General features: G+C 35.3%; 1 protein-coding gene and 1 long non-coding RNA gene across 2 annotated transcripts; one reads left to right on the forward strand and one right to left on the reverse strand.

Annotated features, from left to right (window-relative positions):
• The first annotated feature begins 1,688 nt into the window (after positions 1-1,688).
• Positions 1,689-6,598, forward strand: LOC149956146 (uncharacterized). Its single transcript, XM_090164636.1, has 3 exons — positions 1,689-1,932; positions 4,507-4,848; positions 6,109-6,598. The coding sequence occupies exons 1-3, from the start codon at positions 1,878-1,880 to the stop codon at positions 6,450-6,452; spliced, it is 741 nt and encodes a 246-aa protein (XP_090020762.1). The 5' UTR covers positions 1,689-1,877; the 3' UTR covers positions 6,453-6,598.
• A 951-nt stretch (positions 6,599-7,549) lies between these two features.
• Positions 7,550-14,544, reverse strand: LOC149956147 (uncharacterized). Its single transcript, XR_016478625.1, has 5 exons — positions 14,500-14,544; positions 12,693-12,812; positions 9,708-9,749; positions 7,728-7,763; positions 7,550-7,585 (listed from the first exon to the last, which is right to left on the reverse strand). It is a non-coding gene; the product is annotated as an uncharacterized LOC149956147 (long non-coding RNA).
• Positions 14,545-16,664: the final 2,120 nt, after the last annotated feature.

Consider the following 16,664-nt stretch of genomic DNA (forward strand, 5'->3'; position numbering starts at 1 on the left):
AGCACCGGTATAAAGGTTTTCTGACACACTGCTATCCACGGAATAGAAGGAATAAAACTTTTAGGAGGATTCTACTACGAGCAAGGTAAATTTTGTTTTTAGATTACGTAATTTTAGAAGTGAGTAACAAATGATGTTTCCACCAACCTATGAAAAAGTCAAATATAGAGCTCATAGAGTAACCTACTCACATAGAGTGGAAGGCTATCAGCGAAACTTGTGAACACTTTTCGTTCGCAATATGTCTTGTTTTAAAGGCGTTAAATAAACAAGTTGGCATAAAGTGAATGTACAATATTTGTATAAAAAAGTAAGTTTATGTTCTAAAAAATGTAAAAACAACCCCATCGCTCTTCGGACTATATTTACTTACGCCTCGAAAACAAGTTGGCCCGTTAAGATTAATGTTTCATGCGCTTACATGGGCTTTCCACTCTAATTGAGTGGGTTACTCTATGATAGAGCTTGTGCTACCGCGACTGGGCCAAAGTTCTGGTAGAAACGTTTGGCAGGAGGCCAGAGAGTAGGAAATGATTCTGTATTCAAAGAAGTATTGAATTTCCTGAACTCGATTTATGGCCGTTGTGGTAAACAGGGTTGTCATGTCACAATTAAACAAAATTGTGATATTTTTGATTGACTGGAAATAATACAGTTAAGATTTGTTTATTTAATTTTGAGTGAACCAATTAAAATAAGAATGAATAAATGCATGTTTATTTACTTTCTGCCCCCAACCCCTTTTCAAACAGGGAGGAGCAAAGCTCGCAGGATACAATTATATGAAACATTTTTTTAAATTAATTTGAAAATGAAAATTAAAGCTAAAGACAGTATAAAGTCAAATATTTACATAATTACATAGGTTTCAAACGTAGACAGTTTTGTTATATATATTTTGGATATCGTTATTTTTTGGCGAGACACAAAGTTTTATATTAACTATATTACCAGAGAAGGAAATACGGACAAATAATGCACATTCATAGTAATTTATCTTAAAAACAAAAAAAAAATACTATGGAATCATGTCCCATTAAATGAAATAACAAAAATGTATACATGGATACATAAATTGCTTTTCCTCAGTGTCATGTGCCAGAGTTTTACTTCGAATTCCGAAGTTTGCCGCAACTCCAGCGCCGGTTCTGTAACAGCCAGTAACATCGTAGATTATCAAATTTTAAATAGGGCTCGGCGTTCGGATAAGACATTTTCCGTTCATTTCTTTTATTTCCAGATCCGAAAATTATCCGAATAAAATCTTATTTATTGCATATTAAATCGTATAATAGTCGCGAATAATATCCATAAATAAACAATTAATCGAATTTTTTATGATTAATTGTAATTTTTCCGGTTAATTTATCCATTTCCCGGAGTTTTAATTTTAAATTAAATATATTCCTTGATGACGACATAAAACTAAGTATGTGTCTAACAGCAATATTGCTATTGTTATTTCTAATGCCCTTAACAACGAAAATAATTATAAAAAACTTTATCATTACTAAATCATTAGCGCGGCTGGTCTTGAGTATAGCTTACGCGTATCCAACACTACCTGGAATGCTTATTTTTGATTGTTGCGCGCGCAATTTGCTCTCCTATTGATTTGAACGAAAGTGTAGACGCCGTAGTGTTGCCACAGTTAAAGAAAATCGATTTGTGTGTAATTCTCTCGCCAGGCGTGATATTGATCCGTGGGTAGCTGCGCTTGCCTGAAATCCCGAATCTCCGCGATCCGCTTCGTGTACGCTCGGCAATGCCTAAGTTGCTTACGCCAGCCTGAACAAATATTCGACAGCGAGCCAGCGGTACTTTAGCTACGTGAATTTAAGTAACCGTACAATAAGTTCGCATTTTATTAATGGTAAATGAAGAAGATTGCCCAAAAAGCGGCCTTGTTGGAAATGAAATATATGGATTCAGGTAAATATTAATATTTGCATATATTTATTTAATAGGTTATAATGATAGCAGACTCGCAAAATGTGATACTTCCGAAGGACCCTTGAATTTTCGTGTGGGTCACTGACCAGTGTCGGGGTGAGATGGGGGATTAAAATTAGGAAGTTCTGAAATTAAGAATGGAATATAAAAATTAGAAGTTATACATTTGAAAAAAATTGTTTCTTCAAAATGTGTATCCATTTAATTTGGGGGTCCTGGTGACCTTTCTTCCCCTTTATTAATCATTTATTACGAGGGTTCCCCCGGGCTGCCCCTTTTTTGAGTCTAATAATATGTGTATCTCTAAGCCTTTATAAGCCAGTAACTTCCATAAGTCAATTCCAAGACTCACTTCCCCAACCTAACCTTGTTTTCTTTTCGTCTCTCCCAAGCTTAAGGGAAGACGAAGTAACAGACGACGTTATGACGTAGATAAAATGTGCTAAGGGGAACGAAATTTTAACCCACTGATTGTCAGAATCGATATATTGCGTAATCGTTTCAAAGAAGTCCGAATAACTTATGGGGCCCTGGGATAAAGTATTATAGAATATAATTCAATTACACTACACTAATATACTAGAAGTTGAAGTTATCGGTAATAGTTAGTGTAGTGAGCTCGCGTGGTATGAAGGGCTGGCCTCGCCCCTCCTACTAATTTTACTTCGTTTGTAAGCTGAATAGAATTTCAAATGTCAGAAATCATTGAAGTTTTGAAGTGCCAATCAAAACGCGAAACATAAACAGATTTTAGATTTCGAAAAGAAAACCGCTCGGAAAACTTACTATATTATTTGACAATTTAGAAAATTGACAATAAATTTTCGAATGGTTTTGGTTGAATGGAGCTGAACCGCACTATTTCAAAGACAGAATTGACATTATGCTAGCTCTGTTAACTAGAGCTATTGGTTTTCAGAAGAAATAAATGCCCAAAGAGCGTCGTTTGAATTTTTTCCAGTAAAATGAGTTAAAATGCGTAATTTTTTAAAATGCCACCCAAAATTATGATTTATACGTAATATTCCCTAATTCCACAAAGCCGAAATATCGCGTTAGGATTTTTCCACACTTTGGAAACATTGATCTGGGTACACACATGGATAAATAATGGCTAATAAGGAGAGGAGGCACGTCATTCCCCAAATAAGGGACTGGAAATGGTTAAAGAATCCATGACGTAGAGTCTAATGGGACGACTGTTAGCTCAAAACCGCCGCTTTCATCAGAGAAATTAGATAGATTAAACAAACTTTCAAGTGATTGATTCTATCAGTGGCAGCACCACGATTCTTTAATTAGATAAGTCAAGTTTAAGTGAAGCCTTCTGTTTCCCTATTTTATTTTTTTAGACCCAAAGAAGGATTTTGATTCGCCATTTTTTTTCAAAAAGCTAGCAAAATTATTCTCAAAATTTCCATTTCTATTCACCCTGCACTAAAGTTCCGTAGAATTATAATAGATTTAAAAGGATAAATTTAAATGTTTGAACCCCAAACCCCCAATTTCAATAAAATCAGATTATTAAAAAACCAATTCATTTGTTTTCAACTATGTTTCATTTCTAGCCGCAAAGTGAATAAAAATTTCATTAATACTAAGTCACTTTCGATTTATTTGTTTTTTTATAAAGTTACTTTGAAATAGTTTTACATATTTTTAGTAACATCCATCCACTCTTCAATCTCACATGTCAGCCCATTCGTACCCATTCATACAGAGTGGGTGGGATAATTTAGTCCGCTCGTTTCTACTTTAGACGTTCCTAGCACCACGACAACGGTCAGAAAGAAAGGGATAGGGACAGGACATCCGAGGCGGAAGTATGTCAACCACCCGATTAAAATGACTATGTTGAATCTATCCGCTAATTTTTGAGAGGGGGGGGGTGGCAAAAACCGTCACCGGCGTGCACTTCAATCAATTAAAAGATGCCACCAAGGGGTCGGACATTGAAAGGAATCCGGAGATTTTTTTCAATAATCTCGAAATCCAGCAACTTATCCAGATATCCAGAAATCCAGAAATCCGACGCGAAATCTTGAAATCCAGCAAGAAATCCCGTAATCCGACGTGAAATCTCCAATTCCGGCAAGAAATCCCGTAACCATACGTGAAATCTCCAAATCCGGCAAGAAATCCCGTAATCCGACGTAAAATCTGGAAACCCAGCGATAAATCGAAAAATCTGACTAGAAATCTGACACTAAAGTTAAGAAATCCGAAATCCAATAAGAAATCTTGAAATCCAGGGTGAACAAAATTCCGTACACATTTTTAGTGAATGTCCGACCCCTAATTTATTTTTATTTTTTTTTGGTGGAAAGAACTAGCTACTTGTCTTGCATGAACAGGATTGGGAGCAAAGCTAAAGATCGTATCATACAGAGTCATTCTCTCTGTATAAATAAATAAATTTATTTAATTTATGTTGCTGGGTATGTCCCCCTCTTAATGTTTAAAAGCAAACAAAATTCTAAACATATTGGCGGGATATTGAATGCACCTTCTCAAGTAACTAAGATAATGAGTTCACCCGTGTTTTTGTCGCAGATAACAAACGCCGTCCGAACTTCACGGAAGCGGAGAAAGAAGCGTTGATCAACGGGGTCCTGGCCCATTTCGCCGTGGTCACTGGCAAACTCTCTTCGGTAATTACTAGCACGAGGAAGGACGAATCCTGGAGGGACATTTTGAGCCGGGTCAATTTCGTCAGTGACTGCAGTCGCTCGTTATTCGAGATCAAGAAGAAATATCAGTCTCTCAAATCCGAAGTGAAAAAGAGGGCGAAGAATTCGCACTTGGTGTTCAGTAAGAGCTCCGTCGCACCAGATGTCGCGAGTGTTGCCGATACCGCAGACTTTAACTCTTTGATCATACCCGGAATTCGATTAAGTGAGTACCTAGGTTAACAGTAATAGTAAGTGTAGGGAGCGTGGCGTGAAGGGCTTGCCACCAACCTCCTACGCATTGTAACCCGGCCACCTGAATTAAAGGCAATAAAAGTCACTAGATGACTTGGGCCTAGGGTTGTGCCTTGGGTATAAGTTAAAAGGAACCACCTATGGACTGCATTGTAATCTAATCTACTTATTCGCAAATTTTATGAGCCTAATTGAAATAAGGTCATTTTTTCGCTACAATTTTGGTAAGTACGTAGGATAGTATGGATTCTTTGCACTACGTTATTGCAAGACAAATATACTTTTCATTTTTGCTTAAGTTTTTTAACCATCGGAATATTATTAAAAATGTAATATTAACCCAACCTAAAACCTGGTTCACACGGTACCATTTTGTCGTGCGCGACTGGCAGCTTCAATAGTACAAAAAGTGGTTTTAAATGGGAGGAACTCCTTCGAAATATTTTAAATTCATTATGTGCGGTCAAAATCTAGTCTAAAGCCTGTAACGGGGTTTTTGACATTTATTTCGGTGGGTTTATGGCGTACTAGTTCAGAAGAGTCCGCGGGTCAGAAACGGCGTTTATTCTTCGCTTCGCACACAGAATACATAGATCGATTGGTTTTATTTATCCGTGGTTACAATGTCGAAACGCGAGCAATAATCACCGGAAAACACGAAGCAAGCTTTCAGCACTGAAAAAGAGGAACAATTAATTGATTTTCACGCGGAAAACGAATTTCTATGGAAAAGCACCATCCGGATTAATTTCACAAAAATAAACGATACATTTTCTATCGATAAGAAATTTTAGGGCTACTTGTTTCTTTAATTAAAGCGAGCATCTATTTGTTATTGGCTTTAGCGAACGCATGGTGTGAATGAAATTTAGACGCGACTGGGCTACGAGGCGCGCGGTAACGAATCGCATGCGACAAAAGGGTATCGTGTGACAGTGAACCAGACTTAAGAGTTATCGTTATTTCAGTATCAAATGTTTGTTTAAAAATTTTACCGATTAATGAGTAAGGGTTCTACATATTTAAAATCTGTGATGGGAAATGGCACCAATGGCCACGTTCATGTTTTGACACGAAACAAAATCTCTACGAGTTTCGAATTTCTCCACTTAAGGCCCAAGTCATACTATACTTACTATTACCGTTAACGTCAACAAATTTTGACGGAAAGTTGAAACCAAAGAATTCGGGAAAACCCTTTTACTTATCCTAACGTTCTTTGGAATCCTAGATATGATTAAACAAGAGGTGCCATCTGATTCTGACTCTTACATCGAAGACACTCAAACCGTTCTAGTGGCTCCGTCTAATGAAGATATGTTTCCCGAAGTGCCTAAGTCCGACGATGAAGTGCCAGTCACGCCAAGAGCGAAGATGAGGCCTATAAGACGATGGAGTCGCCGAACTAAACCAATAGCCTCGACTTTGTTGCAGCTCAAAAGAAAGCAGGTCCATTTGATATCGTTGCAGTTGCAAGAAATGCGAAAAATGAACGATTTTTTTAGCGTGAGGAACGCTATTGAACGTGAAAAGCTAGAACTTAAAAAACAAAAGTTGGAACTTCTCGCCAATTGAAGTGATTATGTTTTATTACTTTTTTGGGAAGCAAAACTCAAAGCACCACTAAAACACCACAACCTAAAGTACTGAATCAGTAAAACAACTAGTTGACCTAAATTGTTGGTACTGAAATCAGTTTCTTAATGCGATTTACGATTTTGTTTTTAAAGCAGGTGGCGGCTCTATCATTGCCACCTCTATTATGAAAAGGCCCCTGTTATTAGAGATGGCCATGAATCTATCCGATTCTTCGAAAAACGCGATATTACTGGAGAGAGTGGTGCCATCTATTTATGGCAAAGGAAGCTAAAATTAAAAATAGCGAAATGATAACTTCGTCAGAGAGCCATTGTAGAGCATTATAGCTAGACAACTTATACTCTATTTAGTGGACTTTAACCTAAATTATATATATATTGTAAAACTATTGTTTATAATTGCTGTAATTTCTGTTACTGACCAATTTGACAACTATTCAATCAACGCGAAGGGTACCTATAAGTACCGCGTTTTTGATTTCGATGCTAGCGATATCTATTGAAAAAAAAAACTACTTCACGTTGAAGTTGTAGATAGATTGGTTCAAAGCAAGTGGCGGTTCAACGGTTGAACCGCCACTTGCTTTGAACCAATCTATATACAACTTTTCGTAAAAGTACAAAACGCGCCTAATAACGAAACATTTTGCAATAAGTATTTCTATAAAATACGGTAGGTCACGTGTAAATGTTTTTTCTACGTCACTAGCTAAAGTTATTGAAGATAGAGCGCGTGCGCTCGAGTCGATAAAGATTTTGGTATTTGAAGTCGACGTGCGAAACGCGCGTGCCAATAAAGCATTAAAAAGCTTAAGCTCGTGACGTGGGGAAAAACAGTTTATACATTTAATTTTTTTATTGATTTATTTTATAGAAATAGGCCTACCTATTATTCGGCAGCTATAATTAACGCTAGGGGGAATTACTTCTCTATTTTCATTGTTGGTATTTCTTATTAAAATTGAAAGAAATCAACAAGATCAATTTTATCTTGATTCACTTATATTGTTATTTATAAATATATTTTAATGAAGAATTTTATATAAAAAAAGGAATTTAAAATAATTTTTCATATTAATTTTGCCGATTGCGTAGTCCAAGAATGCATTGCTAAAAGAGAAATTTAAAAATTATAATATGCAACAACGATATAAGAAAAGACTAATTAGTGGAAACAAAGCAAGATCTTATAATAATCGATTAGTTTTTATCATAGAAGTATTTTGGTTGTTTTTAAATTAACATTTATTACCTCCAATGATTGAGCCATTTCGAGAAATTGTTCGTGCTAAACGAGAAATTAAAAATGATAAGATGAAATATTAATTTTTAGTAGTATCTACCAAGACTGCAGTTAGGTTAACAGTTTATGTCGTGGGCGCCATTGAAGCTCACCGAGAGAGCCTGCAATCTTATTCGAGTTACTTCCCAATTACCGGCAAAGTGGCGGAAGATTGCGCGTGGGAAGGCGTGGTTTTTCTTCCGAGAATCAGGAAGCGAACAGTATGCTACCCACGCATCCTTCGTTAACCTTATTACATGTTATTGTTACCAATGTTCTAGGATATAGGGTGCGGTAACTCGAATTTTACAAGTCACAGTATGACCACCAAAGATGAACTTAAGAGAATATACAATAAAGTTGCTTGATTTGAGTTGAACACTTATTTTACCAATCTTTGAATAGTTTTTGTGGTTTTAAGCTATATTGAAGCATTTTTAGGACATTTTCTTCCAATGTTTTAGCTTTCGAAGTGTATCCAATTTTAAATACACTAAAAGGACGTTTTGCAGACTAACATAGGAAAAAAAACGCTGAATCAATAAAACCCGTTCAGCGATTCGTGTACATAGAGTCTGGACGTGCAAGCTACTATTTGTATGATCAGCGTCAACATAAAATTTCATGTTAAGCCTAACAGATAATTTTTGCGTCAAGGAGAAATATTTTATTAAGCCTTAACCGAATTGTATGCGTTTACGCCATTTTCCCATATTTAAATCTTAAAAGTAAAGAAAGTAATTGCGATTGTTAAGTTAGTATGAATTGTGGTTGGCTAGCTAGACAAATCTGGCAACCGCCCAACCGGATATTCCAACTACTTCCCGGCCTAGGTAGGTATTTTGAAGTTGGGTGTAGGAAAAACGGGAACTTTTCGTGACGTCATGACTTCCATCCTTACCGCTTGGCGACTTCACGTTTTTCATGTCTATGATTATTCATTATCTTAATAATTTGCGTTTTAATTTAACAAGTTCAAAGCTAGATCTAAATTTCCAGTTAAACCATCATTTTGATTCGGCTTTATTTCCGAAATATAACGGTCAGTTAACTGAGATGGCGCCACGTGTTTGTCTCTGTGCATGCTCTTATGTCAACCAAACCGGTGTTTTTCTTTAGAAGGCGTCTAGTGTTGAAGGAGCAGCGATATTTAACAATTCCAGCCCCTTTCTTCTACCGTCTATTCACCGAAACGAGTTTAGGTGGCGTAATGGCTCTAGCTTCTCCGAGTTCGGCGTTTGGATAAAAATTAACCACTTATTTTATTTTTATCCATAACCTAAAATTATCCGAAAATCGTTGTTTATCCATGGATAATATCCATAAATAAACAGTTAACCAAACTATTTACGATTAATCGAAATTCTGTCAGTTAATTTATCTGTTACGCAGAGCTCTATCCGAGGTAGCGCCTATGTATGATACAGCGTCTGTTACAGACAAGTTAAAAAGTCATAAGAACGTTTTTTTCTTAAATTAACTTATTAAAACATAAGCAAACGATTGGAAAATTATATTAAAATTCAAGTATTATTATTTCTAGAGTCAAATTTACGAATTAAACTAATAGCATCTGCTTTATACGCTAACTATCTAGGTTTCGCCTCGTAGGGGGGGGGTCAAAGATAAATTCTTTTAGTAAGAGTATATGAAGAGTTTATCTTACCCATGAAGTTAACATGCACAAACACTTTTATTAACTTAATCCGATTAGTTAGAGTGGATGCGATGTTTAAGCCCGTAATTTTTTTTACTTTATTCTACAACTTTTAAGGGTTTTTCTAAAACACTTGCTGAATATCTAAGCTATCAAATTAAGGTCCGCATTAGAGAATTTGATTAATTCAATATTAAAATTCATTTTTAAATCAAAAAGGTGTCCGAGTTACCGCTTTACCCTGTATTCCATTTTTCATTCTATCTACCAATTATGTTAAAAATACGTCTTACCGATATTTCTCCAATAACGTCCACCTGGTAGCATTTATCAATCTATAAAACAAAAATAAAGTAATATGATGACTAAATGTGCAGGTTGAAAAAGTCTAAATGTACAGATAATTAAATGACCATAAAGAGCTCTATTAACTGATTTCATCCATGTTAGATCTTCCCTTAAGAAACTAACAATAATCGGCCTAACACTGATATTGTGACTTAATTGAACTGAATTGAATTGAGTAATTTAATTCAACTTACTAGCCAGAAAGTTTATATTTACGTTAATTGAATATTATCGAAAATATACAGTAGCGGCGCCAGCAACAGGCCTACATGAAATTTTGGTAGGGGCCTCCAAAAGTCGTCTTAAAGGGCCTCCAAAATTTAATGTATGGGCATCCAAATTATTTAATATAAAAAAATTCTGTAATTTGTTTGTTAAATAATTTATTTATTTATTAATTTTCCAATATTCAATGCGAGAGATTCGCTTAACGATCCTGCTGTTTTTATTGCTTTCAATGGTACGAGTAACTTTTCTTTGACAGTAGTTTATTTTTTGTTTTAATTTTTCGCGAGCGCTACTATATCCAAATTGTATCCATAATTTTATCTTTACAAATAAATGGTTCTTAAACTTACTTTACTTAAAATTGTTAGTGTACCTACGTTACTACGTACATTCATTTTCGTAAAGTTGTAAGTTCTGATGTAAGGGATGTACATGGGAAGTACCGAAGGAATGAATGTAAATTGATAGACTGGAATTCAGTCGTAGAAATAGTAAATAACTACTCATTTGTTAAGTGTTATCGGTACACCAAAAGGATCAACAAACACTCTGTTTTTAGTAATGTTTAAATTCATAATTAATTCTAATTGTTTCGTCGCGTACCCATTTTACCAAATATTTCACCACTTGCTTAACAAAATTAAAAATCTACGTGGACGAATTTGAAAAAATTGTGGTGGGGGGCCTCCATAATTTTGGTGGGGCCTCCCCTATAATCCTGGCGCCGCTACTGAAAATATACCAATATTATAAATGAAATAAGTTTTGTGCGTAATTTATATTTTGGTCACAAGTATCGCCGCCTACCGACAGAGTGTTAAATTGAATATATGATCATTCTCTCCGCACAACAGGTGAAAGTTTCAACCGAAAAAAATTGAAATTTAAAAATCGTCTGCTTTTTATTCACATATTTAGTTCACGGATATTAAGGCAGATGGAGCTATGCTTCCTCAGCTCGAAGCGTATATTATCACATTATTGGGATATCGTTATTTATCTGCGGACATTGTTTTCTTTAAAAAAAAACTAACCGACCACAAATATCAACGTTTTTAAAATCTGTTCAATCATTCGCCCCTGCATACTCAAAAGGGAAAAAGCACTGTCACTGAATGATTAAAGGAACATGGGATGCATTTTCCCAAATCTACACCTAAAATCACAACTAGGTGAGCGAGAATGTAGCCAATCCAAGAAAATAAACTTAAATGGAATTTATATCTTCCTTTTTCAATGGACCTTTCCTATTCATGTAGATGCTTCAGTGGCAAAGATTTATCCTCTCAATTTTATTTTATTTTAGTCAAACGAAAGAACTACCTTCAGTAGCTAACATGACAAAACCATTTGAGTTAAAGACGGTTAATAAAACTATTTCGGTTAGTGACAACGGCAACACAGTTGTTACTAGTCATTGGAATTAACATTCTGGCGTGCACTGTTTGTTATACCAGGTATTTCACAGGGATATCACTTCCAATATCCTTTTATAACTTACCACAATACCACAAGACGATGCCAAAGTGAAGCAATGCAACATTTTAAATTCAAATACGAAATTATAATTAGCTAATTAGCCGTTGCGGCGCTAAGGGTAGGCTGAGGTAGGTCTTCCATCAAGGTACAAAATGGATCGATATTTGATGAATTTGGTTACATTTACTTGTAATTTACATAAGGACACCAAACCAAACTAAAATAATATCAAGTGCTCAAAGTAACGTAAGAATATCATCATTTATCGCATATCTTTAAGGCAGAATTGATTTTAATATGAAAGGCAAATAAAATTATAAAAGGCTTCAAGAGCTACTATAGTAATTAACGAGATGGTAGTATCGGTACTTGGTTTTTAATAGTCTTTGTTGAAAACCAACATTGGGATAAAATTAAATTTTATTCTCTGATTATTATGTTAGTAACGATAATATTACGGAAACCATTACTTAAGTTATTTCTACCATGCAAGGGTAGAAAAATATCCAGGAGGCCCGCAGGAGGGAAGCACAGTTTACCCACCATCCGAAATTAAATCCTGGATATACGCCTTTGTTACCATGAGTATTTATATCAATACGTATTCAAAACTGTGGGTCAAGGATAGCCGGTAGCTTTCTTCGTCCTTTGAGACAAGGAGACCACACGTGAAAGAGAAGAAGACATGGCCTAAAACACTGCGTTCCGGGGATTCACGCGTCAACCGGGAAAAACAGTTCGCTGGTAATTCTTAGAAAAATATCTGTAGAAGTTAGAAATTCCTTATTTATCATTACCTAAGGTGTGAATCTTTCGAAAAGACGCGTTTTAATATTTTTAGATATAAAATACAGCTTTAAGCCTTGGTAATAAAAATTGCAAAGTTTCAAAAACTTTTGGGTCACCCATAGGCCATAGCTAACCCAGTTGGTCAGACTACCTAATGCAGTTATATATTCAAGGTAGAAATAGGTATTGAAACTATGCTTTCAACATTTACGTTATTAGTTTTTGGAACTTATAATGTTTCGCGATAGGCAACACGTCAAGAAGCCACTTAACGATATCAGGGGCACCCGCAGAAACATTTTATACCTAGTCAAAACGGGAAAGGAACTTCATACCTTTATTAATGCATATATAGCTCATAAAAGGAGGAATTTTATCCATCCCCCCTGCGGGCGCCCATGCCACCCAATATAATCTGTACTGTCATTACTTACCACATCAAACTTTCTTCGTGCGACAGGGTCCCCACCAGAGCAAAATAATTCGGTAATTTCGTTGTAAGTGACGTGTTCCATGGATTGTTTATCCAGACAGTCATTCACCTTTTCCAGAGTCTAAATCATATTTAAAATATATGTTTATTCGATCAAAATTAGATAAAAAAATCCCTAATACCCCCCCCCCCCCCCCAGTGGCACTGACTTGAGCTTTACAAGGGTAAAGTTTAACTTGGCAAATGTCCTTCTTGGGCTTATTGTTAATCCGCCACATTCATTCCTTTCACACCACCTTTTTAACACCCTTAAATGTTTGGTAAAGCTTGAGAATTAAAAAAATACCAAGTCCAAGATTGTAAGGTGAACTGATGCAGATATTGTAGCTAGAAAATGCCCCCAAATTAAAACTAATGGATGGTTTTAATTGAATTTCCAACCATAAAAATATGATGTTTAAAAACCATACCATATCACATTAAAAGCTTCAGATCGATGTCGTGTTAAATTTCACCGATAGGCTGATCACTCCCCTTAATCGATAGACAAACTTCTACATTGACGTGAGGGGTAGTCACTTTAGTAATCAGGTGTAAAAATCGTAGGTAATTACGGGTAATCGGTTAAGAAAATCTCTGAAAATCACCGAGAAATTTCAAAGATTTTACGAGTGACTACCCCTCGCTTTGACTAAAAGCGGCATAATACCCAAAAGTGTGCCATATCGTTATATTTTCAACTAAGAGCTGATCGTGAAATAAAAAGAGAGTGTAGGAGAAGGCGTAAGGAATACGTCATACAAATTTAAAATTTTCGCCACTCCAGCACCACCAAGTGTGGCATTTTAGAACGAATTCTATAGAGAAGAGAAATCACGTCAAAAGAAATTTGACCAAAGAGAAAGCTTCAATTCATAGCCATCTAGTTGGCTTTGTAGTCGATAGTGATATATTTCAAAGGCGCAAAGGTAAGACTCGATCACTTTTGGGTCTTATGTCGCTTTTGATGTGACTATACTTAAGTTTTTTCTTAATTTATTACTGATTTAGCTGTATCAAAGGTTGTACTCAGTTTCACAAGTACATATTTTTATTATCTGGTTAGCCGCTCGCAGTGCCTTATTTCCGCCTAGGCCAACCAAGGCCGTGGCCTAGGGGCCCATCCTTGGAAGGGGCCCTCCAGTGACCGTAATTACTGTATTCGAAGGTATAAATCTATAATATCAATCGTAATTTAAATTGGAGAAATTAGTAGGTAGAAGATTTTGCTTTAAAATTACCCAAATTTCTGCCTGGCAGTTTACGGACGCAGCCTTAAATCGCAATGTTGCATAATTATCGCATATTTAGTCGACGATTGTTAAGAGCTTTTATTAAGTAATATAACCGTAGAGCTCAGATTTCTACGCTGAATCGGGATCGAAATTCAGGCACAGCCTAGTTCCAGGGATAAGAGTAAATGCAGCGCGTGAAAATGGGCCCCAGAGTCCTTATCTGTCTATGGGCCCAGGATCTCTAAGTCCGGCCCTGGCCGCTCGGATTTCACTACTATTTAATCATCCTATATTAAAAAATGGGTAAAATTGTACGCTAGCCCTGCATACAAATCTCGGCTGTTCCGTAGTTTGGGTTTTTGTTATGAAATCTTCTCTACATCAGACGACCTTTGTACTCAATACCAGAGATTGGTGTTAACATCAATTCTAATAATACAGGATTGGCCGACATCTTATCCACATTTTAAATTGAAAGTAAACGGTTTTGGAATTCTGAAATAGTAATTTGTTAAATTGATTTCACTGTCTTACCCAAGCAGGAAGATTGTCTTCGTGACATTTCGCCATCGGACTTCTCAGTTCTGGAGAATTTGACCACAAATCTGTAAAACTCTCTTTCTATAAATTTGGCAAGTATATTGTACTCGACGAAGTGATATCTCTTCCAATGATTTCGATAAAAGGAAAACACAAAATATTTTGCGTAGAATTAGTAGTTTTTGGGTTTCGGATATTGCACAGCTTGAAAGCGCTTTTGAAGGTACGATATCAAAAACTATTATTATTTGCAGCGCTTGTTTTCTGGGAAATAGGCTTTTTCCCCCATAGGCGTAAATAATCGCGAATTATTTTTGCTAGTTTCCATGGCACCAAAATTGAAATTGATATTCCTTGTTCAATGAGTAAAAAATTGTTATGCCTACTTACTACAAATAAAAGAAGTTCCCAAGTTAATGAGAAGTGATGTCGAAATCAGAAAAAATATAACTTTCATTTTTATCTGAGCACTGTTAGAATAAGACCTCAATAATGGGAGCTAATCAATTGCACGTTTGTTCAATAATTATGTTTTAAACTAATACAAAACAACCTATCTTTCAGTAAAGGAAATCATTAAATCCGTGGAAATAAGTGATTGTACAATGTGCCAGTAAAATGGAAATTGGTTTCCTCCGAAAATCGTTATACAACGACAATTTGACGGGATAAGAATTCTCCTAGCAGCTGCTTTCACTGATTGCGATAAAACTCTTTTATTTAATTGTAATATAATATTAGATTTGGATTATTTCTATGGGCTTTAACATTGACAACGTGGCAAATGCCCTACTTTAATGAGAAATTAATAATTAATAGGAAAAAGTCGGCGGACACCCATGATCATTGGTTGACTATTGTGTGGGTTTAAAACAACTGCTCCGTTGCTTTATTAACACAATGAATCGGTATATGGCTTAAGTATATTCAACGAAACAAATTGTAAGACATTGGTGGAAGTCACCGAAATGTCTTTATAAATCACATAATGTTTTTCGAAAATCGACAATTTTTTACAAGAAACTACTATTCGATACAAACAAAATCTGTCTTTTTTTCTTCTTTGTAATACATGTGTAATTAACATTTTTACAGGAAAGACGGTTTTATGTCCAATAAGTTATGAGCATTCCAATCACGAATTAATCATTCAATTCATGATTTAATCATTCAATTCACGATTTAATAATTCAATTCACGATTTAATCATTCAATTCACGATTTAATCATTCAATTCACGATTTAATCATTCAATTCACGATTTAATCATTCGAATCACGATTTAATCATTCATATCACGATTTAATCAATCAATTCCAAATTAAATCATTCAATTCCAAATTAAATCATTCAATTCCAAATTAAATCATTCAAATTACGTTTTAATCATCAAAATTTAGATTTAATCTTTTTATCATGAATTAATCCATTAAATCGCGATTGAGTACATTTAATTCCTATTTAGGGCTTACAAGTCACAAAGGATGACTTAGTCTAATAACCTCTTGTAAACAACGCTTTTTAAACATGCTAATAAATTTGAATTTGAATTAATTAATTTGAACCTGATTTAATCCAATTAACCATTATTCAATCTGATTAACCATTTTGATGGTGCCCTAATAATCATAATTGTGACCGGTTCCTCGCTTTTATTCGAATATAATGAGATTATAAACAAGTTGCCGAAAGGCAAAATACAAGTCCAGCGCTAGTTATTTGTGGAATGTCAATGCAGCTTAGTAGGCTGAAATATGTTTGATGTTTTGTGTATTGAACGGACTTGGTACGCGACAAAAATAGGTTGAGGGATACTGGGGGTGAAAAGATTCTGATAATTACTATTAAAAGGGTACCTTTAATTTCTAGTATCCAAAGTATACAATTTATCCCTTATGAGAGAACTATTCATCTCTATAAACTGCTAATGGTATTTACTTGAAACCGGCACCCGAAAACGCTCCCGTCGATTTTTCAAAAGAAGTTTCGAAAGAAAAATTAGTGGGTGGCAAAATACATCATATTACATCGAGAAAATATGATTTATAAAATAAGTAAATATTGCTACGCTATGTTATGATTTATATTGTCTTGGGATAAACAGACTATCAAATAATGTCATACCTATGTTTATTATGTTACTTATGATAATACAACAA

Source organism: Leiobunum rupestre, chromosome 2 (genome assembly GCF_980474605.1).
Source record: "Leiobunum rupestre chromosome 2, qqLeiRupe1.1.hap1, whole genome shotgun sequence".
In the NCBI taxonomy this organism is placed as follows: Eukaryota; Metazoa; Arthropoda; class Arachnida; order Opiliones; family Sclerosomatidae; genus Leiobunum; species Leiobunum rupestre.

Coding starts and splice junctions, on each gene's coding strand:
- LOC149956146 (XM_090164636.1), top strand. CDS start 1,878: ATGAAGAAGATTGCCCAAAAAGCGGCCTTGTTGGAAATGAAATATATG. Junction 1,933..4,506: donor AATGAAATATATGGATTCAG/GTAAATATTAAT, acceptor TTTTTGTCGCAG/ATAACAAACGCCGTCCGAAC. Junction 4,849..6,108: donor CATACCCGGAATTCGATTAA/GTGAGTACCTAG, acceptor TTGGAATCCTAG/ATATGATTAAACAAGAGGTG.